Source organism: Myiozetetes cayanensis, unplaced genomic scaffold (genome assembly GCF_022539395.1).
Source record: "Myiozetetes cayanensis isolate MyiCay16 unplaced genomic scaffold, myiCay2020 scf14, whole genome shotgun sequence".
NCBI lineage: Eukaryota > Metazoa > Chordata > Aves > Passeriformes > Tyrannidae > Myiozetetes > Myiozetetes cayanensis.
Window position 1 is genome coordinate 18,493,929 of NW_026087048.1, and position 26,284 is coordinate 18,520,212.

The window sequence follows — 26,284 nt, forward strand, 5'->3', positions numbered from 1 at the left end:
TCCAGGCTCCTTGTGCCAGGAAAAGCAGCCTCTACACTGAACCCCCCCCAGCTGCTGGAGCAGCCCCTGTGCCACCCACTGCTCACCAACTTCGTAGATGTTTTTATTGGCTGTGGATGAAGTTGGCATTTCGGAATAGGGGGACTCCCTGTGCCCAGGCGATTTCATTTCCACGTAGCTGCTCTCGGAGTGTTTGCAGGTTAAGATGGGGGGGTCTTTGATGGTGGCGTAGGGGTTTTCACTGCTGTTCAGGGAACAAGTGCTGGAGCTGCACACGGACTCTTTCATATAATCTGCAAAACAAGAGCGGGGTGGGAGCGTCAGGGTCGTTAGCTTAACTCAGGTAATTACAGCTGAGCCTCTGCAGGAAGGCTGGGGGTGACAAGGGGACAGGGGGGAAGGAGGATCCTCGACGCATCCAGCACAGACACCCGGCGCTTGTGCTCTGGGTGTTCCACACCATTGCATCCACAACTCACTGGCAGGAAAGAAATGAAAACCTGCTCAGCACCGAAGGTTTAGCTGTAAAAGGTCCTAGCTGTCATTTACTGCAGTCTCTAATTTGAGGTGGCAATGCCTTCCCTCCCTGCCCTAATTCCTAAGGAGCCGTGTTGTTTAACCCCGCACGGGACCACGAGTGGGCTCTGCAGGCAGGACCCTCTGCTAGGGCTGGGGCTGCTGGGCCAGCTGCAGGGTGAGTGTCCCGGGGCTTTGGGCACATCCAAGGCCCTGTGTTGGAATGCACAGCTTTGCCACAGGCTCAGAACTGCACCGGTGCAGCCTTGGCGTGTGTGGCCCCCTGAGAGCGCCGGCTTCGGGGTTATCCAGCATCCTGCAAGCTGGAACACTTGGGTTTCCACAGGGGGGGGACAATCCTCTGTCTGAGCCTCACTTCTGCTCTGCTTCCCCCCCTCACTGCTGCAAACATCTCCTGCTCCTCTCCCCTGGGCTGGAGAGGAGATGGTGACAGAAGCACTACGTGGGGGGAACGAGCTTGGCGTGAGAGCTGCGAGCACCAGTTGGTGACCCTGGCTGGGCTGTGCCAGCCCTCTGCAAGGTACAGTGCCAGTCTTGCTTCAAAAAAAAAAAAAAAAAACCAAAACAATAGAGAATAAATAAGTCTTAACATTGACAGTCAAGAACGTGCCATTGCTGCCGTGTGCATCCTGCTGGGCAGTGCCAGTAATTTAGAATTAGAGCGATGCAATGAAAGATGAGGCATTTTCTTGTGCTGGGTTACAGTACAAAGGCAGATCCTGGTATATATGAAATACTCCCGGTGAAATAGTGGGACTTGCAAAATAGCTGCAATCCCAGCTGCCCCCGCTGTCTAGTATGGGAGACAAAAAGAGAAATTCAGGTTAAGAAATGACAGACAACACGACATCGCTCCTCCCTTACAAACCTCGTCTCCGAGCCCCATCCTGCTCCCTCACTCGCCGGGTTCGCTCCACTGGGTGTGATTCTCCCTCCACCAGCTCTGGGGTTGTGTCTGTGTGTCCATCACCCCCTGGGCCTGGTGCCCCTGGCCTGGGTTCAGCCCTGAGGGAGGTGCCAGGCCGTGCCCTGCCACCTGCACAAGGGGTTGCCTTCCTGGCCTCCGGTTTCAGGGACACGGCAAGGGGGGAGAGCCCTGAGCTCTGAGGGGCAGTGACAGCAGCTCCCCTGCAAACAAACCAGCAGCAGGGGCTGGACCATGCAGGGTGGGAGGCTGGCAGAGGCCCTGGCACCACTGCAGTGGTAATTTAGTTATAAAACCAAGAACCACCTTGTCTGACTTCAGCCTGGGTGGGATCAGCAGTGCCTTTGCTTCCAAGTGAAACACGCCTGGTGTGGTATCACAGCAGATGGGAACCAAGGAACACCGACATTCCCTGGCTGTTGGACACAGGGTTTGGCCCTCCAGCTTCACCATCCCCCATCCCAGTACAAGTCAGGGGAAAACTGCCCCATCCCATCCTTCTACAGGGCGATGGAGCAACCCTGGGAGAGCAAAGGCTCCTGCACATGAGTGAGCTCAGTGTTGTTGGCCCTTGTTCTCTGTGTGTGACTCAAATTCAGGTGCCAGAGTCTGGGATCTGTTGGTGTGAGAGGTGAGGAGACCATGGACAAAGCCTAACAAATGAATTAATCAATTAATCAAAATCTTTGGAGTGAAAAGACCTATCTGGACTGGGCCCCAGTTTCAGTCACTGGGAGGGTTGTGCATGAGTGAACTCCCTCACTTGGACAAGGAGCCAGAGTGGGAGCACTCACTGCTTCAGGGGCATGGCTGGATGAGGAGAGACTCATTCCTGAGGTTTTTACTCCATTCTCAGCTAAAGAAAGGCTCAGCTCTACCTGACAGCAGGATACAGCTCCTGGTGGTACTGCAGGTCTGTGGTGCTTGTTAGGAGAGCCTGGGCCAGCCTTCAATGAGCCAGCTCTGCATTTTGGGGCAAGACAGGGAGTTTATGACAAACTTCCTTCCCTGTCTCAAGCTGTGCTGCTGAGCAACATTTTCTGGGGTAAAAAAAGCAGGATCCTCCCCCTGCCCTGAGTGTCACTACAAAGCACCACAGCTGGGAGGGAACAAATCAAACCAGAGCTGGGCTTAGAACAATCAAATGTCAATTATAAAGGACTGTTGGCTACTACAGCAAAAAAGGGTTGAGAGAGAAACGCTGCTCCTGCAGAGCTGTGCTGGGTCAGTGCTGCTTGTTTATGGAACTGGGCACATTGGAGCTGGCACAGGAGAAAATCCCAGCACATCAGCTACTTTATTGAGTCCAGCTCAGCTACTTTTACCTTCCTAAGCTCAAATTCACCTGCCCTGCTGCCAGGGCTGACACCCCTCGCCAGGCAGGTGTCCCTCAGCACCAGCCCTGCCCTTGCCAGGCTCTACTGGGAGACACCAAACACCGCTGGGGCTGCCCAGACTCGTTTGGCCTCTCCCAGGAGCTGCCTTTCCCCAGAAGATGTTGGGAAACAAGGTGCCCAGGAGCTGATTCCCTCTGACGTAAAAGGGAGCTCCAGGATCAGCCCTTCGCTCTGGATACAATAAATCTATTTTATGGAGCACCAGCCTTGTTTGGGAATGTGCTGCACACCAGGGAGTCATTAGCCCACCAGAAACCCTCTGTGCTGGATCAGGGAGAATTTAAGGGATGGAGAAGCAGCTGAGTTACTTTGTTATTAAGGTAATTTGGGGGATAATTAAGAAGTCTGGCATCGATTGTCAAGATTTCATTTCATGAATTAATTTAACCAGGACAAGGGTGTTTAGAAATTCTCAGCCCGTGGTGCTGCAGGCCCTGTGGGAGCTCTGCCCACGCTGCCTCCTCATCGCCCCTGTACCCACAGGGAGCTCTGGTGGAGGTGGAAGCTCAGCTCGAGCCATGGCACTGTCACCACAGTGCTGGGACTCACTGGAAGCACTGGATCAGCTGGACTTCCAGAGAAATATGGGGAATATGCTCTAATTTTGCAGCCCCTGCTTTCTGTGTTGCCTGGATACCAATCTCCAGACCTTTCGGAGGGTTTATTTTTGTTAGCAGGGACTAAAAATGTCCCTCCCACAGACTGGGTTCCTCTCTTTCACCCCTGAATTTCCCCTGGCATCCTAATGACAAGCCTTGGAACCTCCTGCCCCGCTGGAAGTGCTGAGGAAGGTGCTGCACACAGGCAGAACGTGCTGTTCCTGCTATTTAACCCCTTTGGGATGCCATGCCTTGCTGGCTGCTATCCCTGTCCTGCCCAGCCCTGGCTGCTGCAGGGACAGGAACACAGCCAGGGCTCAGTGCAGCTCCCCAGAGTGACAGGAGTGGGGACACACCCTGCCCAAACCCCAGATGAACCAGGCTGAATGGGATCAGTGCTTCCAGCTCCAGGGGTTTCCTGGCTGTTGTGCAAAGAGTTTGTTTTCCTTGAGATGTTACTGCCTGGAGGTCACGTCATTCCACCAGTGCATCAGCACTCTTTCAAAAAACTACTTCTAAAAAATAGAAAAGGACTCAGCTGCAAGGAAAAGCTTGGAAATGGTGTCACTGAGCACCATGCAAAGAAACTGCTCAGAAACCTGCTCTGGAAATCTCGTGACTGTCCAGCCCCTGTCAGCAGATGCCACCAGTGTGGCACCCAACCCTCCCTGCCTGAAGGGCTCCTGCTGCTGTCAGAGCCTGGGAGCGACCCTGGCAGACCCAAACCTCTGTGCCTGACCCCCTGCACCCCCTGCCCCTCCCTGGCAGCGTTCCTTGTGCCAGGCTGCACAGGAACAGCCCTGTCCTGGTGCCCTGCTCTGGGCCAGCCCCGAGGGGGACAGGCTCTGGTGTCCTCCCAGACCTGGGGAAGGGGGTGCTGGACCAGGCTCACCACAGCCTGAGCTCAGCCCCAGCCCCTGTGCCCCCTCCCGGGCTCTGAGCTGGTCCAGGGGCACCAAACACCACTTCCAACTGCAGGATAAACTTTCCCCAGTTGGACCCCCCTGGTGGGAGAAGAGTGGATGAAAGCAGATAAAAACTAACCCCCCGCCTGCCGAGTCTTTCTGCTGACAGGACCCAACTGTCTGGGACTGGAAGTTTCTTTCTCTCCGTCTTTCAGAGGAATTTTGGTGAGTCAGGGCTAACTCTGCACCTGGCAGGGCAGGAAGAGCTGCAAGCTGAGCATGGGGCACATTCCCAGCTCCTCGGGGGAGGAATTCCCCCAGGGCTGGGGGTGCCCCAGGCAGCTGAGCAGCACAAAGAACACCCCAGCTGCCCTGACACGGCTTCTGGGCCTGATTTCTCCATTTATAAGGAGATGAACGTGTAAAAGAAATGGCTCAGATCCTAAGTAATAAGCAAAATATGTAGGAACAGAAAATACATTTCACAGTTCCCTGTCCCTGGGATTCTTTTCCCTCTGTTCCCGCTGGTTCCCCTCTGTGTGGCTGTGCCTGTGGATGGGAGCTCCTGCTGCATGTGTTTCAAGCAGCTTTTAAACCTTGTAAACACAGCAATTTACTTTAAATTAATGAAACTGATAGTTCCATGCAAAGAGAACAGCTAGCTATAATGCAGTAAGATTTTCCTTCTCAAAAAGAGAACCACTGAAGTAGCAGTGGATTATTGTGTATAATATATATCATATATGTACATAGCCCTTTTAATATTTTAATTTTAGCTTTATTAAGACAGACTGGGTCATGGATTGTTGCTTTCCTTTGGTGTTTCTGTGCAGCAGGGTGAATTTTTAGCAAATATTGCACCACTGTATTTTGAAAACAGCAGCTACAAAGAGATTATTGATCTCCAGGCCTGCCTACAGGCCGGTCACTGCTCTGTGTGAGGAACAGCTTTTGCTATTCCCTGTTAGTTCAGACAAAGGGGTGGCTCTGGAGCAGCTCAGGGGTGTCTGGCACCCAGGGGTGTGTGAGGGCACCACTGGCCCTGTGACTCAGCCAGCAGCAGCTCCGGGGCACTGCTGTGCTATTTCCCTCCCTGGCTGAGGGAGGGACATTCCCAGGCATGAACAGGCACAACAGCCCTGGATTCACATCAAGGACCTGGGCCTGAAACCTGCCTGTTCCCCACGAGGCAGATTCCTTGCTCCACCTTCTGGAGCACAAGTTCCCCGTGCTGAAGCCCAGCCCAACCTGTCAGGAGCTGGTGGGAACCACGAGCCAAGTGCTCCATGTCCAGGCATCACTGGAATGTTTGGAATGTAAACCTGGGGGACAAGTGAAACGTCAAACCAGCGGGGCCTGGCTCAGGACTCATCCCTGATCCCTTTTTAGACCTGCCCTGGAGCCAGTGCCCGTAAATTCTCCTGCCATGTGAGGGGTCAGTGACCTCAGGGAGGGCTGTTCTGCAGCTCTGCTCCAAACCCCTCTCAGCAAAGGGCTCGAGGCAGGGGCAGCTCATCTTCTGGGGGCTCTGCTTAAACTCAGGATGGCCAAGAGCTGGGGGACACCCCGGTCTGTCCTCAGCAGCTGCCACCAGATCCCTGTGGGTGGCCAGTGGGTGCTACAGGAGTGTCCCCTGCCCAGCCAGCTCCACCTGCCCCTCCTGCCCTGCAGCTGAGCCCTCCCTTTTGCCCTGTGCTGCTGTGCCAGGCAGGAGCCTGTGGCCCTGGCAAGCCCTAATCCATAACTCCTGGCCCAGGAGTGCTGCCAGCAGGCAGCCTGTGTGGGTCATGGCTCTGTCCCTCCCTGCCTGTCCCGGCCACTGTCCCAGGTGCTCCTATCTCACCTCTTCTAGGGCACCCTCCTCACACCTGGCAGGGTTCTGCAGCACTGGATACCATACCTTTGAAGCTTTTTTCCATTATGTATGTGTTCTGACGTCTATCCATCCCACAAGCACCTGCATAAAAATGATATATAACGGAAAACAAATAAATATTGATGTAAATTGGATTGCTTTGACTACTGAGCAGCATAATATTCTTCCCCCTGAACTGTACATCGAGGCCCTCATTTAGGCAGGCTCTTAAGCACATCCTCAGCTGTGAGCACACCCTCAGCTTCAGTGGGGAGCCTGTGCATGCCCAGAATTCTGCGTGTGCTTAAGAGCTTCCCTGAAGGGAGGGCTTTCCTGCAGCAGGGTTACCAAGAACAGCCATCCATCAGGAGATCAGGAAAAAAATCATCTGCTGGTACATTCAGGACTGAAACACTGGCTTGGATTAGGGAAAGAAGCCTGAAATGTGTCCTTTCCCACCTGAGTCTGCAGGTTGTGTTGCATCACCCTGTGATGTATTTTAGGCTTTGTTTTGTTCGTGGGCAGTGGGTTATTTGACTCACAGCCTTAGGTCTGAGGTGTTCACAATCTGCTCGAATTACCCACTGTAACTTTGCTCATAAATTTGCACGGTTCAGTAATGGATGTGACAACAGTCCCTGAGTGTGCCCTGTGGTCTGACAGTGCAGAGCTGACAGCAACACCTGTGGCTCCACAGGAACTTCTGTTCCTCATGGAGACAGAAGGGGATGGGAACCTCTTCCATTTCCACTGCTGCAGACTGCCCTCGATATCAATCAAGAGGCAAACCTAATGCAAGCCTTTAAATCTCTTTAACTATAGAGTCTGGTATTTCTTATTGACTCGGAAAATCAATGCAGATTTGGTTACTGAGAAATGTCTTCGTGGCTTTTGGGATTCCCAGTCAAGTAACTCAGTTAGGCTGGGAAAAGAGCCCTGCAAACTCTGTGTCCCAGAGGCTTCCCAGCTGTTTGTCCTTGAGTGTCCTCTGGTCTCTGCAGAAAAGCTGTCACAGCCACGGGCAGTGCTGTACCAGTGCCTTTATCATCACACCTCTGGGGTTTCTTTTGCTAAATAAGGAAAATGACTGAATTAGACAATAAAGGTGTTAGTGGTGAATCAAAGACAAAGCAAGCCCTCTGCTCTGGCTCTCAGAGCTCATCCCTGAGCACAGGGTGAGTTGGTGGTGCAAGGCTGGCTCCCTGTGATGGAGCTCTTCCTTCTGGCCAAGAGTGACCCCCCAGTCCATGGGAGCACCTTCTGCTTTATTTTCCCCTCTGATCCCCAGCCAGCTCCTGATGCAGAGGGCAAGGCTGACAGGGAGCTGTGGGAAGCTCTGGCACACAGCAGGATGAGCTCAGTGCTGTTTTCCTGCCCTGTCCTCTGCCAGGGCAGAGTCCCAGGCGAGCAGGATGGAGCTAATTCATCCCTGGGCTGCCATCCAAGGGGCTGGGGCTCCCTTTCCCAGCAGTGGAGCTCCCCAAGGCCATCCCTGGTGATCACACATCCTCCTGCCAGGGCTGAGCAATCCCCAGGGCAGGAACACCCAGGCAGTGTTTGGGAACAGCTGGAGAGCTCCCAGCAGGTCCCAGCAGGAAGGGGCTGCAGGAGGGAAGCAAAGGCTCTCCAGGCTGACCCCTGGGGAGGACATTGCTCTTGGGAGCCCCACCTGACCCTTCCCAACCTATTCCCTGCAATTCTGCCTTTAGTTTTCTCTTTTATCTGTTACAGTACTGTGGGTTTATGACCCATTTCTGTGTATTCACTGCGCTCCTCAGGAGGTGAAGTGAACGATGGACACGTTATTTTTTCACCTGCAGAAGTCATTAATGTGGAAAAGTCCTAACCAGGCCAGGAATGTGGCATTTTATGGAAGTCCAGGTTTAACTCTGAAGCTGAATTATCTGCTGGGTGAAATCAGAGTCTTGGCTGGAAATACTTTTCCACACCTCCTGGCTTTGAGAAAAATGCAAAGTCAGCTGTGAATCAAACTTAGTGGCTTTGGAATAAATTCAGCTTTGAGTCCCTCACGATGGGCTGCAAATCACCCTTTAGTCTCTGCATCAAGGAGTGCTGTTAAAAACCCATTCCACATAAAGCCATTTCTGCTGCAGCCAAGGAGCACAACAACCCTCCCTGAACTCAGGACCTGGCTCAGGAGTTTTGACTCCCTCGGGAGAGGAGCTGGAAGTTGGAATCTGCCACTGCTCAGTGCAGGCTGGACCAGAGCAAGAGAGATCTGTCAGGGAATTCCTGTTGTGCAGCAGACAAGCCCCTCCCTGTAACGAGGACTGGGCTGCCTTGGGAAGGCAGTGCCACACAGGGAGGTGACAAAGCCGCCTCTTCTTGGCACCAGAGTCCCCAAACTCTGATCTGTCCAGGCCATGTCCATGGGAATTACTTGTGCTCATCCCTAGACCCCAATTCCCCTGAGCAGACACGACCAGCTCTCTGACAAAGCCCCATATTTGAAGCAGCAGCAGCAGCAAAAAGAAAGGTTTTGTCCTCACATTTCCTGCTTGGAAAAAACATGAACCTGGCAGACAAAGTCCTGCAAAACAGGCAGAACACCTGCAGGCTGGTGAGACCCACTGGAATTAAGAGAACTCCTTATGATTGGGGGTTTTAGAAGATGAGTGTCAGAGCTAATTTTCACACAGATATTCTTACAGTTACCTTTCCCTCAACTACAACTAATATTTAGGACACCTGCAAATTCTAAGGAGCCTAGAGATGTCTCTGTGAGCCTGATGCTCCTCATCTGGTGGGCCCCATCCTTTGGGATCACTGCCACAGTTGAGGGGTCGTTGGCAGGGGGGTGACCAGAAGAGCTGAAGGTTTCCATGCATTCCAAATTTCTGGGCAATGTCTCTTCCATCTCCCTTTAAGTTCTCCCCCACCTCTCGCTCACAATTCTGCTCTACAGTTTCATGTAAAAATGACCTTGATCTGAGCAAGGATTCAACATCATGGGAGTCAGCACCAGCAGGCATTCATTCTGTTACTGAAAAGGAGGAAAAAAACCCCTCATTTTCATCAATTACAGTGAAAAAAAAAAGAAAGAAAAAGGTATCCTGGATGCAAAATGCCATGGGAAAAGCTGAGTGTTGTGCTGGAGACCACTTAGCTGAAAGCTGAAGTATTTAGCACTTCTTACTGCAGAGGCATTTGGCATTGCTCCTGCTAGTAAAATAAAATGCACGAATGCAGGACAGATATGGCACACAGGGAGCTCAGGACACAGCCAGATAAACACAAATAAAGCAAATAAGTGTGCAAAAAAAAAAAAAAAAAAGGCAGTAAAATGGAAAAAGGAAAATTAACTTGATTTGAGGGAGCATTTGGAAACCCTGACAACCCCCCCTGCCCCCCACGTCATGTACAGGTAAGCACAACAGCAGCTCTGCAGGTTATTATACAGCAAAAACATTGATGGTTTTGATGATGAGGAGGTTTTGCACTGAAGTTTGACAGGTTTGTGATTTTCCTGATGCAGGGAAGGATCTCTGGAGCGAGGCCTGGTGTGTGCCAGGAGCAGTGACAGCACGGGCTGCCCTGGGTTCATCCCTGTGCCACGTGAGCTGAGAGACAGCTGACCTTAAAAATCCCATAATACCCCTTAATGCTGCACTTTCCCACCCTACAGCATATTTTCAGGAAGATATCAGTAATCCCAGGAAAGGAAAGGGCAAACTCCAAGTGCTCAGATAGGAACACAAATAGCATCCAAAGCACTAAATCTGGGCAAGATTTTGAGCTAAGAGCTGCTAAAAAACCCTGTTAAAAACTTAAGCCAGGGAGAATAAACCCAGGAAAGGCAATTAAACTTCACTCTTGGCTTGGCTGGTGGTTGAGAGTTGCCTGAGAAGCGGGCAGGGTGTGATTTACTGGGAGATAACGGCGGATCACACGCCCCGGCTCCCACGGAGGCTCCACACTTCCATCAACATGCCAGCATTTAGTGCTGAGCTTTATTAAGCATGAAAGAAAAGGGGAAAAAAAAAAAAATCCCAATTTTGAATTTTTAATATCCTCAGTCAGTCCTTAAAAAAAACATTTACGGAGTAGATGATGATAGTGATTCAACCCAGCAACTCTGGAAGGGAGGCTGGAATGAATATTGACTCTGCTCTCCTAGTCTGTGGTTTTGTGGTAAAGGAAACAATTCTCAATTCTCCATCTTTCACTGCTGGCGATTCTGATGGTGAAATAAAGACAACACCGATATTCATCATTATTGTTAATGCCTCCATGAAAGGCTGACTTGGGTCTGGAATCGCTCTAAAGTCTACTAAGGTGATGAAAGTGTTTAAAAATTACTGACCTAGTTCATTCAGATAGCTGTAGGGTCTCCAGTCTGCAGTTTCTCTGTCAAGGATTTTGTTACTGAGCTGTTCAAAAAGTATGATAATGGGTTAATGCTGGAAGAAAGAGACAGTTCCCACCCGAGCCTCCAGCCCAAGGACGTCAGGAATAGAAATGGGAGATGGCTGTTACCTTGGCCTCACATTTCAGCCCTTAATCTGTATGAGTTGGGCAGTTGTTCACTAGCATTAGGGAAAATCACAAAGGAAAGTCACTTCACCAAGCCATGAACACAAACATGCTGGAAAACACAGGATTTCCTTGAGTACCACGACTTGGACACCTGTGGCCGTGGAGTGACGTGCTGGCAGCTCCACAACAACTCATGGAGAGGGATGGATCAGACCCACCTACATCAGCATGCAAAGAGGGGCTGCTCGCAACTGAGGGGATCTGCTGAGACATCTGCGTGCTCGGTGACAAGAGATGGGATGGTGACAGAGTTCTCTCAATTCAAGGAAAATAACTCTGGCAGCAGCGAAGCACGAAGCCCTGTGCAGATCTGCCAGTGAGGAGAGGAGCCCAGGGCTGCCAGCCAGATGCTGCTGCTGGAAAAACACCTCTCCCAGCGCTGGCAGCTGGGACCCCCTGTGTGCCTGAGGCAGGGAACGGACACATCCCACGCTGCCGAGGTGGGAATGCCTGGAAAAGGCTGCTGGTGCATTGACCACCAGTGTGCTGTCAGCGTGCTCCGGGTTTCTCTGCCATCTGCCGAAGCCTCGCTCGAGCAAAGATGATGCTTGAACACAACACCAGGGCAAGCACAGGGGATCTGGGGCTCTGCAGGGAGCCCCCTGGAGCACCTCTGTGGTCAGTGAAAGGGGAGGGGTTGCTGTTTTGGGGGTACCAGGCTCCTCTAGCCTGGGGCACCACGGCAATAAGGGGTTCTACAAAGCCCCCGGGGATCGGGTGAGTCCCAGCAAGGAGGGTCTGGGAATCACTGCAGTTGGTAAAGCTGCCGAGTTTTCCACCTTCACATTTCACCCTCGAAAGCCACAACTGCTGGAATGCAGCTGGTCCTGAGGAAGTGTCAGTTCAAGAGCAAATCCCAACCCTTTCATGGTTATGAAGCCACCACTGCTCTCCCATGTCTGCTTCCAGACTGGGGAGCCTCCTGCCTCTGTCCAGAGGGTTCAGCTCTGCTATTTTACTGTATTTACAAGAAAATGCTTAACAAAAAGGAGGTTAAAACTGATAGAAAGTATTCAAAATTATCACAACATTTAACTGTTCCTGATCTCTCATTAATTTTTGCTTAGCTTTCTCAGTGGGTTTTCAGACCTGGAACAAAGAAAAAGCTAAATGATGTATTGAAGGCTGTTGGGATATTAAATCCCAGCTGGCACCCAGCACCTACAGCCAGAGTCCAAAGGTGTTTCCACCCACCTTCCCAGCCCAGTCCAACAGCCCTCAGTGCCACAGCCACCCCCCTGAGGGTGCAGCCCCAAGTCCCTGTGCCTGCAGTGATCCCTGTCCCTGGGCACTGAGGGAACTCTGCAGGAAGTCCCCCAGCACTCCTGGAAATTCCTGACGTGCCACCTGAGGGAAGTGGGACACAGCCCTGTGCCCTCAGGACATTTGCGTGGTCACAAACCCCTTCCTGTTGTGCCACCAGCCCAGGAGCCCATTTCAAACCCATCCAAACCCGGCTCTGACTGAGGAGACTCCGCTGTGGAGCCACCAGTGCTGACCTTGCATGAGGCATCAATTCAGGGCAGTCTGTGCTCGGTGGGAAGTGCAGCCAGATGATCCCAACAGTCCCCTGAGGCCCTGCAGCCCATGAATCTGTCACCACACAGCTCCAGTGCCCGCTGTGTCCGGGGCCCCTCCTGCTCCTCCTCATTTTCTGTCCGTATTCCCATGAGGTAACTCGTGTCATCAGCTCAGCAGGCACCTCTGCACCAGCCACTCTCCTCAAGGACGTGCCCAGAGCAGGGAGACAGCTGATAAAGCTGCTTGTCTGCAGCATTTCCAGAGCAATCCCTGCCCCTGAGCAGTGGCTGTGGCTGCACATTCCCGCTCCTGGCACGGGCTGTGCGTTGGCATCTCCCAGCTGAGGGCACAGGAGCCATTTCTGTATCACTGAACAGCTCCTGGCGCTTCCCCCAACCTGGGAATGGAAACCCTGGCAGCAGGCAGGGGTGTGGAGCGATGGGGCACTCAGGAGAACAGCGGTGGCACAGGGATGAGGAGCAGATCAGCTCGAAACGTGGCCCGACACACCTCAGCACATCAGTTCTCAGAGCCCACGGCTTCGTCCTTCACTTCAGAACTCCCAGTCAGAACACAAACGCTGATTTCCAACCCAGCTGCACCACTTAGAGCACATTTATTAAAGTCTTGGGGGTTTCTATTAAAAGCTGTGGGTTTGCAGGATTTATAAATCAGCTCACAAACCTAAAATTTGGCATGAAGAGCTACGGGCTAGAATTGATTCTTTTTAATGAAATGATTTGGGGACATTTCTAAGTTTTTCTGAATGCAGCAATTAGGAAGAAATGTGATTATAGCTGTCTCTTTGTGCTACTATCATTTCTTAACACACTATAATTTGTTAACTTTTTTTTTTTTTTTTTTTAAGATAGAAAATACTTCAATTTTTAGTGCAAAGCAAAATTGCTTTTCTGAAGGAAGAAATCCTTCACAGCCAATTTCTCCATTAAAATTCCTAGCTGGTAATTTTAGCACTTTGGCTAAAACTACCTCCTATCTGGGCAACTTTTGCTTTAAGATCAACAAGGAGACACCAGCAGGAGCAAAGCAGAGTCGTTATCTGCCTGGCTGAGATAGCTGCAGAGATGACAGTGGCCACCTGACCACCACCAGCCATTTGTCAGCGCTCAGCTTTCTGAAGTGCGTGGTGATTAGGCAAAGGAGTGCTGGCAGGAGCTCCATCTTGCCTTTATCCTCCAGGAGAGCAATCAATAAGAGCTTTGCCATTCATTTCCCTGACTCCTGGCTTCAGATTTCCCTGGTCCAAGCCAGTGGCTGCTCAGCTTTCATGCCCATCCTGGATGCTCTGCAGCCATTCTGAATTTGCAGCCTTCCTCTTTCCTGGGCAAGTTTTAGTCACAGGTACTTTAATGATGCTTTCTGTGGCTGAATTCCCTTTTATGAGCTGGGTGACATCCAGTCAGACCATTTCCAGTGACCTCTGTTTTGCAGTTTCTAATTTTATGTGAAGCCTTCGGTAGAATTTAGAACTCCCTTTAATAGATGTGAAACTGCTGGCTTTAAAAATTCAGGACACCTAATAGCAATTGATTTTTATGATGTCTGTAGAAACCAGCAACACCTGGAAGGGGGTGAGGGTGGAATTATGAGCTTTGCAAAAGCTCAAGGTGAGAATCCTCCATTTGCCTGTGACCATTGCAGCAGCCCTGTGCTCTATGCAGAGGAATCTTCACAAGCTTTGCAGGGTTCAGTAAAAGGGAGATTTATCCCAATTTTAATGCACAGCTCAAAAACTCAAACACAGAGCTGGCACTGAAGCCCTGAGAGTGGTTCTGCCAAAGGCCCTCTGAGCAAAACAGGTCCTCAGCATCTGAAATGTGGTCTTCAGCTCAAGCAATGAGAGCTCTGATGTGATTTCACAGGTGTGGAGGTGGGTGTGTATCTCTGTTTATCTGCTTTGGAAAATTGGCTGCGCTGATTTGGTGGCACAATTTCACTCCAGTTCGTGTCTGACACTCCTGGGTAACTCACAGCATCGTTATTACTTGCTGCTGCACGTGTCATTAGAAAAAAGGCCAAACTTTTGTAGGACAAAAGATCAAGTTCTGGCTTCACTTGTTTGATAGTAAAATATCTCTTGACTTCAGTGGTTCCAGCATGTCAGCCAAGCTGACCTGGCAAACCCACTGACACGTGGAGAGCAGTTACCTGGGCAAGGTGTCCAGCACGGGGTTCCTGGAGCCTCTGCCTCCTCCTCAACCCCAGAGATGCAGATCCACTCTGCTGGACCTTGCACAGGGACACAGCTCAGCCCAACAAGCTCCTGCTGGCAGCTGGAACAGGCTTTAGGGACACAGGACTGGAAGGGCTTTGACCACAGAGTCCCTGGGTCCTGCTGCCTCTTACTGCAAACACCCAGGCACATAATCCCTTAGATAGCTGATCAAGCTCCATTTTAACAGTAATCACATTTCTTTGTCCCATTAGTCTTCCTGGGAAGCTATTCCAAAATCTTGCTGATCTGATGTTAGAAATCTAATTTCCAGCTTGGATGCATTCACGGCCAGTTCATCCTCATTTGTCCTCGTGCCAGCGCTGTCCTCCCACTTCAGCAGCTCCCCTCCCTCCTCGTGTTTACCTTGCTGTATTTAGAGATGGCAATCATGCTCCCCCTCAGCATTCATTCTGCCACATAAAAGAAGCCAAGCCTTTTTTTAGTCTCTTCTCATCCTCTCCCCCTTCTCCTCCCACTTGTTTTCCTCCTGCCTGTGTTCCAGTCCCTGCTCCACTGGCACAACCACCCGGCCCTGCGGGTTTTAGTTTTAATGCCTCCACTCGTATTTGTCTCTCAGCAGCTTCAGTGATTTACCTCCAGGACGTGTGCAGGGTCCTGAGCAGTGGCCAAATGTCTGCCTGGCAGAGGGAAATGGGCAGGTGAGATACCTTCCCCCTGGTCCTGGCAGGGATGTGGCGAGCTGGGCACTGCCACTGTCCTGTGCAGACAGATCCACCCACCTCCCAAACTGAGATTGTCAGTGCAGTGCTGGGCCCTTCAGCTCCTGCCCTCAGCCACCCTCAGCTACCTCCTTCCCCAGGGGAGGTACCCCTGAGAACAGCAGTGAACAGCCACAGCCAGGGATCCTGGGGCTGGGAGAGCAGAGCAGGAGGGAAAACGGGAATAATACGTGTAGAGTTGGGTGAGAAAAGAGAGTAGGAAAAGGGAGAGAGAAAAACAAAATAATAGAGTGGAGTGAAGAGCAAGGGAAGAGGAGAGAAAAGGCAAAATAAGCCACAGAAAGAGAGAAGAGGACAAGAGGGGCTGGGGGAGCACAGGAGAGAAAACCCTCCTCACACCGGAGCAGGGGCTGCACCTCCCATGTCCTGCCTTGGCCCAAGCTGTCTCTGAGGGCAGGGACAGAGGAATGGCTCCAGTCCCTCTCCCCAAGGCATGATCTCCTTGGAGAGATAACACATCCCGGGCTCTGGCTCAGCACTGCAGAGATTCCTCTGCCATCTCTTTTCATTTTGCATCTGTGCTGGTTCCTTTGTGACCCCAGCTGGCACCACAAAGAAACGAATCCTCCAAGTACAACTTGTGCACATTTCTCTGCGGAGAGTGGGAATGGCAGCAGGCAAACTGATTTGGAAATGAACTCGTTAAGGCAGCCAGTGGGGCTTTATGTGCTCCTTTGTCTCACTTGGCTGGAGAGCTGCAGACAGACAAAGCTTGGTTTTGGCCATCTCAGCTCTTCAGCGCTGCAAAGCATTCCCGTTAAGAACTGAGATGCTGGGAGAGCTAAAGGAAATATCAGGTTATATATTGAGATAAACACCCTGAAAATACCAGAGCCATTGGTTTTCCTTTCAGTGACTACCAGGACAAACTGCTGACTGACTCTGGACAGCCAGTGCTGCAGCAGGGGGAGCAGCTTCCAGGCTGATCCCAATGCATCGCTTGGGGCTTAAACCTTTCCAGCAGCTTCATATTTGAAGCAGCTCTGTGAGGAGATGGCTGGGAAGCCAGGAGAGGTGCTGGCTTTGACCTTTTCTGAATTCATTTAAATTTCTGCAACAGGATTAGTGGCCCAGGTGGACACTCATCCTAAATTTGACATTATATGAGAGTTTGCACTTTCAATTTGGGGAGCAAAAATGCATGGTGCAAGGGGACCATCTACATCAGAAAACATATTTACACATCTGTCTAAACATTTCTCTGAGAAATCTCTGGAGCCAGCCTTTTTATTATATTTTAATGAGATTTTCTTTTAATAACCAAGAAATGACTTCCAGGAGCACATGAAGAGATATTTTTGCCTGTCTTGTACAATCCTGTCCCTTTTTTTTTGCAGTAATCTTGTTCCTATGGCTTTCCAGTGAGTAGTTACATTTGGATTAAGGTGACACAGCCTGCAAGTCCCATTGTTTTTAAAGCTGACAACCCTGATGAAATCAACTGCATTTCCTTTTTCTCCCTATGCTTTGGCTTATCAGGGTTCCAAAGGAAGAGCTGTTTTACCATTTACCACCCCTAAATCTACTGCCAAGGTGGTGATTTGAGTCTCAGTGTTGTCTGTGAATGGTCTGAGGGAATCAACATGTGACAAGGAAGGTACTCCTGAGTGTTTGAGCAATACAGTGGGAACAGCTCCTCTGGAGAGCCAGGAGTGACAGCAGAGCTCCCACAGTGTCCCTGGGTGAGTCACAACAATGCTCAGAAGCACCCCAGGTGCCTTCTTGCAGCTCTCTGCTTGTCTGTGTCAGCAGGGAATTTGTGTGTCTGCTGGCCTGGGAAACAATGGACTAGCAAAGTGAGATTACTGACCTAATGCTCCTTTGATTTACTTGTGTTCCTTTCATGGATAATTATATTTATCTGGTTATTTATCTCTTCTGAGAGGCAAACATACCTTGGAGTTGCTAAGACACCCAGCCTTGCTGACCCAGACAGGCATGTGCTGAGACTCCAGTCCCCGCTCCCAGGGGGTGGGAAGGTGCTGGGAGGGGAAAGCTGACCTTTCCCTGGAGTTTTAAATCGAGCTGGCAGACAGCAGGACCCAACAGACAGCGCTTGGGTTGATTTCCTTGAACTGATAAGAACCCTGCTACGGTGGGGTGGGGTAATATCTACCTTACTGGAGCTGTTTCCATCCAGATTACTGGGGAAGAAGCGTGAGGTCACACCACATGAGAGAGTGTGGTAGCTGGGATTGGAAAAGCAGTGTACACTGCCGCTACCTTGAGACACATCTGGGGAGAGAACAAGTCAGCACAAAGCACTTTGGAAGCCATAACAATCCTTAAGAAACTGAAACCGTGGCACAGACAATCTAGTTCAGAAATCTCGGTGAGAGCTCTGGGCGCTGTAAAACATCTGCAGATACAATCTGTCCTGAGTTATGGGGTGAAGCTCTTGACTAGCAGCATTACACATAAGGGGAAAAAAAAATAGAAAAAATAGTTAATTAACACAGCATTATCTTTCTGAAGATGTTAAAAAGGCCATTCCTGACAGTCCAGCTGCTTTTGCAGGTTGAGGGAGGGAATGCAAGACTTGGGAAATGCATGGGCTGCAACACAGCTGCTTCCTTAGCTTAGAACTTGTAAGAGCTACTGAGCAGAACAGCCCCTGTAGTGATGAAACAAATTAAACCTTTTGTTACCAAACCAGCAGTAAAGTCGGAAATCAAGGTGCTACAACCATCCCAGGGAGTCCAAACCATTTTACATTTAGTAGGCAGGCTTATTAAGAAAGAAATCTGGAGCCCTGAAAGGCAAACCCGGGCAGTTACATTGTTATCTACAGAGACATTTTATCTATTTCCCCACTTTAACTGATAAACACATTTACCAAGAGAGGCATCATATTTATACTGGCAGTTCTAAGGAAAACATCAATCCCAATCTGGTTCCAGCTGCATAACAAATTGATAAATATTTCAAAGTACCATCAGAAGAACGGATGGAAAAATCAGACTGGAGCAGCAGCATTTAAACAACAGAGCCCTGTAAGAAGCAAATGAATGGGTTTGAATAAACCACAGGCTCAAACTGTAGGCAGAGAGGTTGGTTATAGGGAACACCTGCATGTGGAAAGGGTAAGGAAGTGCTGTTTGAACCCATCCCCATCTTTACAAAGGTTGGTGGCAATGGGGGAGGGAGGACACGGCCCCCCCTGGCACTGAGGGGGTTCCCAGCCACCATCACCCCTCTCCCCTTGCCCTCTGCCTCGCTCTGAACATGCACTTTGCTTTGCTGACATCTTGTGGAGATCTAGATTTAGCTTAATTTACTGCAGAACATCCTGTTTCAAGGAAGGGGCTTTATCTGCAGGCCTTTATCTCTTACGTAAGCGCTGGAGCTGAGGGGAAGCTGCTCCTGCATGTGCAGGTCTGACCAAGCACTTCTCTTCTGCTGAAACATGCACAGGGATTTTCCAGGTCAGCCCTGTTTTGTGGTAAGAGCAGAGCCTCTGAGTCTCACTTGTTTCCTGGGGTTGTTGCTCATGAAGTAGATCAGGATGTGATTCTAGGGCTGAAGTCTTTGCATCGAACTTCTTGCAGCCAGGCTGCCAGGGCTCTGCCGCCTCCCCAGCTCCAAGTCTGTGACATTTGTGACCAAATGAACACAGCACACCTATCTCCAGGGGTCTGCCAGTGAGAACTGGGGCTGGAACCCCGCACTGTGCCGGTGTGTGCCCACAAACACAGACACAGCTGCTCACACACAGCCCTGAGCCTGCTCGGGGGGGCTGGCACGAGCTCATCACCCTCCTCCCAGCCTGTGCTCCCAGCTAAGGATGGACACTTGGATCTGTGTCTGCCTGTCTGTGGGTGAGTGTTGATGGCTGAGTCACACCAGCTCTGCCTTCCCCTTCCCCTGTCACTCAGCTGAGGGCTGGGACCAGCTGACACCTTGCAAGTTCACCCCCAGCTTATCTGGCCATAGCTTGCTTTCTGCACCCAAAATGAGCTGGAATAAAACTCTCCCAGGCTGCCCTACTACTTAGCACCGTGCTGAATTAATGACCCTGAGCTCATACACATCACCACAGCCCTTTTATCCCCACCCTGCTCTCAGAATTACTCCTTCTACAGAGTTCCATTTGGTCGATACTTAAGTACCCACCCAGGCTGATTTACCTTGATAGCACAGTCCATTTTCTACACATTTATTCATGAAGCTCTTGTAACTGCTGGCTGGAAATATTCAATCACATTCAAATCTAATGCTGTCCCTGCTTAAAAAAAAAAAACACAACAAAAAACCCACAACCCACAAAAAACCCCAGCTCTTTCCAAAGGTGAGAATTTTACTCTGCTCTGAAAGGGAAGGCAAAGACTTAAATGCCTAAAAGAAAGGGCATTATTTAAATTAAACCAAAACAAAAATAGCCCCGAGGTAATGTTCATGTCACCATGGGGAGATCAGACCTGTGAAGGGACACCCGATGGACTGAGCTCCTGCCCCCAGCCCAGGCTGTGGGGTGACACAGGGAGCACCAGTCCTCATCCTGGAGCAGCTGCAGGACAGTGGTGTGGAAACAGGGCACGAAAAAGGGGACTAAGTGAGCCCTGCAGTCAATGCCAACCCAGACTTGTCAGCTGCTAAATGGAGCTCTGCTTTCATGTGGGTCCTCTCTGCCCACACAGTACCACTGAGGGGGCTGCAGGCTCCAGGCAGGAGGGTTCACTCTGCCACCTCCCACCACACATCAACTGCGGATCATTTCTGGAAGTGTCTTGTCTGGCCTTCAGGATCCACGGTGCTTTATTTTTATCAGGCTTTGCTCAGCTCTTGGCTCTCAGCGCAGGATTCGCCTCTACCAGAAAGTCAAGGTAAGGCCTCAGACATCACTTCAGCTCATACCCAAGTCTGGGTGAAGGTCCTGAGGGGAAATCTCTGCTGTTCTCCAGCACTGCCACACAGTTTTCCTTTCTGTCCCCATCTCCTTGAACTGAACAGCCTGCACTTTAAAACCTTTCCTGGATGCAATGCGCTGTTTTCATGCTGGGGAGCACCATTTTGATTTCAGGCCTATTTGGGAAAGTCTGCTCTCAGATCCAAGTGTTGTGGATAAGCTCTCCCAGCATGGGTGGTTTTCTTTCCCTCTGGCTGCTGGGCAGAGTGTGTGTTTTGCTGCCACATCCTTCATCCACAAATGCAAAAGAGTCCAAGGGCTGCCCAGGGGGTTCCCCTGCCTCATAATCTCTCTCACACATACGCGGGGATTATCGGCCTCGGGAGAGCAAAGACCAAAAACATCCTCCAGAAATAAATTAATGTGCTGGAAGAAACGGCTGCCTCCAGGAGCTCGGGATCTGTGTATGTGACTCTGTTGTGAAACAACACCACCATTACCCAAATGAGAGCAAACAGGCAAAATAATAACTGGTGATTCAGGAGAGCCATAACGTTACGACCCACAGAGAGCTGGAGACTGCAGCCATCCAGGTGGAATTCCTGCCAAAGCACATGAGTTTACACGGGATTATATTCATTGGACAAGTACATCTGCATGTTGTTCTGCCCTTAATCCACATACAAACCTCCAGGTGAAGGTTGGGATCCCTGTTTCCTCTGTGCAGTGCTGCTTCTGTCCTTCAGCATCCTCTGCAACACACACCTGCACTCAGACACACATGTGCTGTCTCTTGCCACCCAGATATTCCCTGTCTCTGATCTTGTCTCACTATCCACCTGCCCATTTCCTGCTGAGGAAGATGCACAGCAGCACCTTCTCCTGTCCCTGCTCTAGGGAGATGAAGCAGCACTGGCAAGGCCCAAGCTGGGATGGTAATGACTGATGGGTACAAAGCCTCTCAGTAAGAGAATGTACTGGAGGACGGTCAGAATTTGGCAGGGAGTTTTCAGAAGCCTTTGTTTAAAATTTGTAAACGCCCTTCTAAAACAAAAAAAACCACAACTTGAAACAGTGCTGATACCTGCAGGCAATTTATAATGAGATGAAGATGGAGCAGCGCGTTTCTAACTTCCTAACCTTCCTCTGCAAGCAGAGATGGCAGAGCTTTCCAAGGGGGAGAAGAAAGAAAATCATTCTTGTGACCTCCAGAAAGAGATGGTTGACCCCACTCCACTGCAGCATCCTAAATGATAAAATATCTGTTACTACAAGGACTGCACGAAGAGAGGAGAGAGAAAAGACCCAGAAAAGACCCAGTCTCTGCATCTCCATCACTGACTGAGATGAACAGGGAAGAACCATTCCCCAATTTCTTCCCAGGGAAGCCCAGGCAACACCACTGACCTGGTGCTGTTTGGGATGGTGAGGGGTTTTCCCAAGCTGGGCTGACACGGAGCAGCAGCACCACGAGGGCCAGAATTAAACTCAGTCACTGCCCAAGGACCACAGGAGATCCCAGGTCCAATGCAGCCCAAGGAGGGGATCCCTCAGATGTTTATGATGCATCCAGGAATTCACCCATCCCTAAAATGTTTTTTTTTTCTCCTCATGGAGTTAAGTATCACATGGCATCAGGAGCTCTGGGAGAGGTGGCTGCACCTGAGAGGAATGTGAAGAATGTTTTACATGGCAAATTAAAGCCCACAAAGGCCATAACCTACAAACACAGTCCTGGGCTACCAACATCTTCAAACATCGTGGTTTCCTCTCTGTGGCTGAGGAGGAAAAGTCATCTGTCTGTGTTACCTTTCCAGGATGGGAGAATCCCTTCCCAGCATTAGCCTTTTTCCAGACTTCTTGCAGTGTCTGAGACTGGGACACCATCAGGCCTACTGGGAAGTCTCCTTTCATAGCAAAATATGGAGGAAAAAAAAAGAGATTTTTGTTCTGAAAGGAGCTGCTCAGTAATTCCACTCAGGAACTCCCAACAACATTCCTCTCCTTACTTCAAAGTGTCCAGGCTGTGTCCCTTAAACATGCTGGGTTGCACATCCATTAACTAGAGAACCACAGAGATAAATGAGGTGGAGCAGGCTCTGTACACAGATGGATAGGGTGCCAGTGGGAGAGAAATGGATCACGGAGAAGTTCAGGACATTTTTCCATGCCAGTGGCTGTGATCTGCTTCCTCAGAACCCAGAGCCTGGCTGCTGTGGAGATGGGCCACAGCTGTCTTTTGCATGTTCGTGGTCTGGCTCCTCAAATGGTGTTGAAATGACAAATTTCAGGCCAAGCTGTGCTGGCAATTAGCCAAGGATTAGACGAGCCCTCTCTGTCAACACTTTCATTCATTTCTTACCCAAATGGGCAGCTTAAGCGAGAGCCAACAAAGCTAAAATTCAAACATAAGGAGCGATGGGAGGAAATCCAAGGATGACTTTTCCCTCAATCTTGGAGCTACCAGAAGAAGGAATGCTCTAGTGAGTGGTCTAAACATGAGTTTGGTCAATGGTGTTCAACAGGCAGCCCCTGATGTGGGAGTTGCCATCGCAGGAAAACGCCCCTGACACGAGGACTGAAGTCACAGTGCCAGGAGAGAAGATCTGGGATTAAGTTCCAGGTGTAGCCAGGCATTGCTATCGTTGGCTTCATGGGAGAGGCTCCTTCCAGGTGCATCCTGGGCAGGGAATTCCAGAAGGAAGCTTCCAGCCATGTTGCCCTGAGGCAGCACAGAAGCCGATGGGCCTCGTGCATTCACAGGAGGAAGCAGCAACAAAAAGGCACTGCAGGCCTGTCTCAGGCCTCTGCCTGTCTCAGGAGCTTGTACTCTCTTGGACTTACAGTTTCAGCCATTTAAAGGGAAGAGAAGAAGTCAGAAGGGCAGCAAACCCTGAGGAGAACCCCCACCAGAGACAGATCAGAGGAAACCAGAAGGAAGTAAATCTATCTCCTGCCTGGTATCCTCCCTGATATCGGCCAGAGAGGAATGAAGAAGAGTGACAGTGCTGAAAAGGAGATCAGATCCTCCAAAGTTTAGCCAATCTGTCAAGAAAAGCTGTCCTCCACAGCAGTGGCAGAAGACTGAGAGAAGGAGGAACGCTGTGATCCCAAAGAGCCATCCCCTTCCTCCCTGCTGCTTTCATCAGCTCCCGGGAAGAGAATTCACACCAGCTCTTCAGATGACAGGGACAGGTCTGTGCTCAGCAGAGAGTGACAACAAACAGGACACCTCAAATCACAAACTGCCACACAGCCACAACCAGCAGCCTGTGACTGACCCAGTCAATCCCCCTCCTCAAGCAAGAAAAGGCCTCTCAAGGTTTCACGAAGGGAAAACTCCCCTGCACTGCAATAGGAATGCAGGTGATTTAAAGCCCATGCAGCACATTTCTTGCCTGGGTATATCCTCTATTGTGCTAAGTAAACTTCCACATATCAAGCAGCTTAAACCAGTTTGCATTTGCTTTCCTGTCCCTGTTATGTGTTTACAGATCACGGGATTCAGGGGAAGAACAAAAGCTCGTTATTTTCGAGGCTCAGTAGCACATGTTACACATCACAGAAACTTGTATTTCCCCAGCACACAGGAACACGAGTCTATATTTGATTAACATAAAAAGACCCTTACCAGAAAGTGAGTAATCTGTATTAGTCATCCTCATGGCTGGAGTGTAAGATACACTTGGCATGTCATGGCCCTTCTCCTTCTGTTTCCGTCGATACCACACAAACAGTGCCAGCAAGACCATAATAATTAGAAGGAGAATAATAATTCCAATGATTGCTCCCACTGAGTGCCTCTCTGATCCAAGAGCAGGGCTAATTTTAGTATAGGGGTTTAATTCTTCCATCATAAGAGCCGCTGTTAAAAGTAATTCATAACACACTGTAAATCGAATCGTGCATTTCATTTTCGAAATACTGTTGTTTTGTTTTTTTTTTTTTTAAAGCAAGTACATCATTGGAGAGGGAGAGAGAGATAAAGAGAGAGGGGTTTTACAGACAGAATGCCACTGTACCTTGATCACAGCGGATTCCTTTGAAGCCTGGGCTGCAGTAGCAGGTGCCTGTGACGTGGTCACACGTAGCGTTGTTCATGCACTCACAAAGCTGTTTGCAACCGTAACCAAACGTTCCCGGTGAGCACTCTGGGAAGCCAAGGAAAAACACTGGAAAGAATTCCTGCTGTTTTCAGGAATGGGTGCAATGGAAAATTCAGCAGAAGAGTCTCCCTGGTTTCAGGGTCTCCAGGACAACACTCACGGTGATCACAATTATTTTAAAGCAGAAGATAAATGTATTTCATGCACAGTTTATTACTTATTAAGCTGTGACTTTTGGAAAAGTCTTACAAGTCTTCCCAAGGATGAAATCAATAATGGGTCCAAAGGATTTAAAAGTCTTGATATGCATTATAAGTGTTCAGAATCTGGCAGAGCACGAGCTCAGAAGCTGTGGACAACACCTTGAAAGAGCTCAGCGTTCACCACCACCCCACTGATTCTTTTTTCGTGGGGTAGTTGCAAAGAAAAGTTTTAATGAACCTTTATATGAACTCAGTAGAGTTTTACCACACAAATCCCACGTGCTTTCCTACTCATCCCTACTAGTGCCAGGAGGTGAACAGAACACTGGAGGTGGAATCACAGAACTGAGCATCTGAATGGTTTGATTTGCTCAGCTTCTCTACCAGGACTCCTCATACAGAAGGAATTGCCATCCTGTCTTTGTATTTCTATCAAAGACAAAATGATTGAATGTCCAGCTGAGAAATTTATTCATACAATTACCATGATGGGCTATTACAATAAATCTGTAGGCAGCTGACTTTACTTCTGGAGGCACTATTCAATAATAAATTGAAAGAAACAATGTCTGTCACATCCCACTTATTTCCACGGAGAAGCAGCATTACTGAAAGCACTCACACTTGCTGTGATGCTATAGAAAATATCTTGTTTAAGGTGTGACTCCTTGTGTGTCACTGCAAAGGTTTTGCATAGCATGAGACACCTCCCCAGTGCCAGTCTCTAAGTAGCTTCTAGTAGCCAAAATTTAATATTTAGTAAAGAACTGTAGCCAGCATCTGTGTAATGATTTGCAGTGTGTATTAAAGTTGTATCTCTTTCTTTAATCTGCTGGTCCTCAAATAAGGGGGGAAAAAAAATATTACAATTAGTGCTCATTCTGATAGTAACCTGTAGCCTACTTAAAATGAATAAAGCCTAAATTTTGGGACTGCACCACAGAAACGATGCCTGCAATTAGGCATTTCATCTGCAATGCAGTGTGACTGCCCATTCAGCAGGATGTGGAGAAGGAAGGAGCCTTAATGAAGAGATTCTTTTAGATTAAACAGTAGAAAAACAGATAAATAAATACATTTGTAGCTTGGATAGAAAAGGAAGCCTCAGGCTTTGTACAGAGGTCGAATTAAAAAGTAGCTTCTTGTATAAAATCTGCCAATGTGCAGTTCTACTGTGGGACTTTTTAGTTTCCTGTTTTGATGGTGGTTGCAGTAGGGCTGTGCCCAAATTCACAGTGAGTTGGCCAGAGTCACAGAGGTGCCATATCTAATCCCCCAGGAGCACACAACTTTAGTCCTGAGATAATCACTTTGCTGAATGCAAGTGTGGGCAGAAAGATGTTTATGAACTGAGTTACATGTACAAATAATTCCATACAGATCCATGCAGTGAGCTCCAGTTAAAGCCTTCCCTTGCAAATCCAGCAGGAATGTTACTGCATCACCTGACTGCCAAAAAAAAAAGGAAGGGAACCCTGTGGAATTAATGCCTGGGTAAGGTGAGATGGATTTTATGTTGCACTTAGAATATGAGTAAGCGTGTGAGAATTTTCTTGTGATTTGCTGTACTGGACAAACAAGTCATTATTCAGCTGCAGCACATCCAGTCTGCACTACCCTCATTCCCTGTTCTTTAAAGAAGTCATTTGGCACAGGCTGCTAAATATGCCAGCGGGACATGGACAACCATTCCAGTAAAACATGCCAGGTCCCTTGGAAGGTAATTGGAGTTCATTGTTAAACACTTGCTCACTGCTCAGACCAAACACAGATCCTTCCCAAAACGGCAAACAACTTTGTTTACTTGATCTGCTTTCCCTGTAAAGATGAATCTTTATTTGCTCCACATCTGTAGCA

General features: G+C 49.5%; 1 protein-coding gene across 14 annotated transcripts in view; it reads right to left on the bottom strand.

Moving 5' to 3' along the window:
• MEGF11 (multiple EGF like domains 11) overlaps nt 1-26,284 on the bottom strand; it is a 252,033-nt gene that overhangs the window by 3,288 nt on the left and 222,461 nt on the right. For 7 of the 14 annotated variants that reach the window (XM_050309792.1, XM_050309791.1, XM_050309794.1 and 4 more), the window contains 6 exons: nt 24,141-24,269; nt 23,750-23,983; nt 17,389-17,507; nt 10,543-10,609; nt 6,264-6,320; nt 87-293 (listed from right to left, as the gene is read on the bottom strand). In XM_050309792.1, coding sequence (XP_050165749.1) covers nt 87-293; nt 6,264-6,320; nt 10,543-10,609; nt 17,389-17,507; nt 23,750-23,983; nt 24,141-24,269 — 813 coding nt within the window. Of the gene's footprint in view, nt 1-86; nt 294-1,147; nt 1,331-6,263; nt 6,321-10,542; nt 10,610-17,388; nt 17,508-23,749; nt 23,984-24,140; nt 24,270-26,284 lie in introns of those variants that run through there. The other 7 variants (XM_050309798.1, XM_050309802.1, XM_050309805.1 and 4 more) reach the window with 5 other exon arrangements.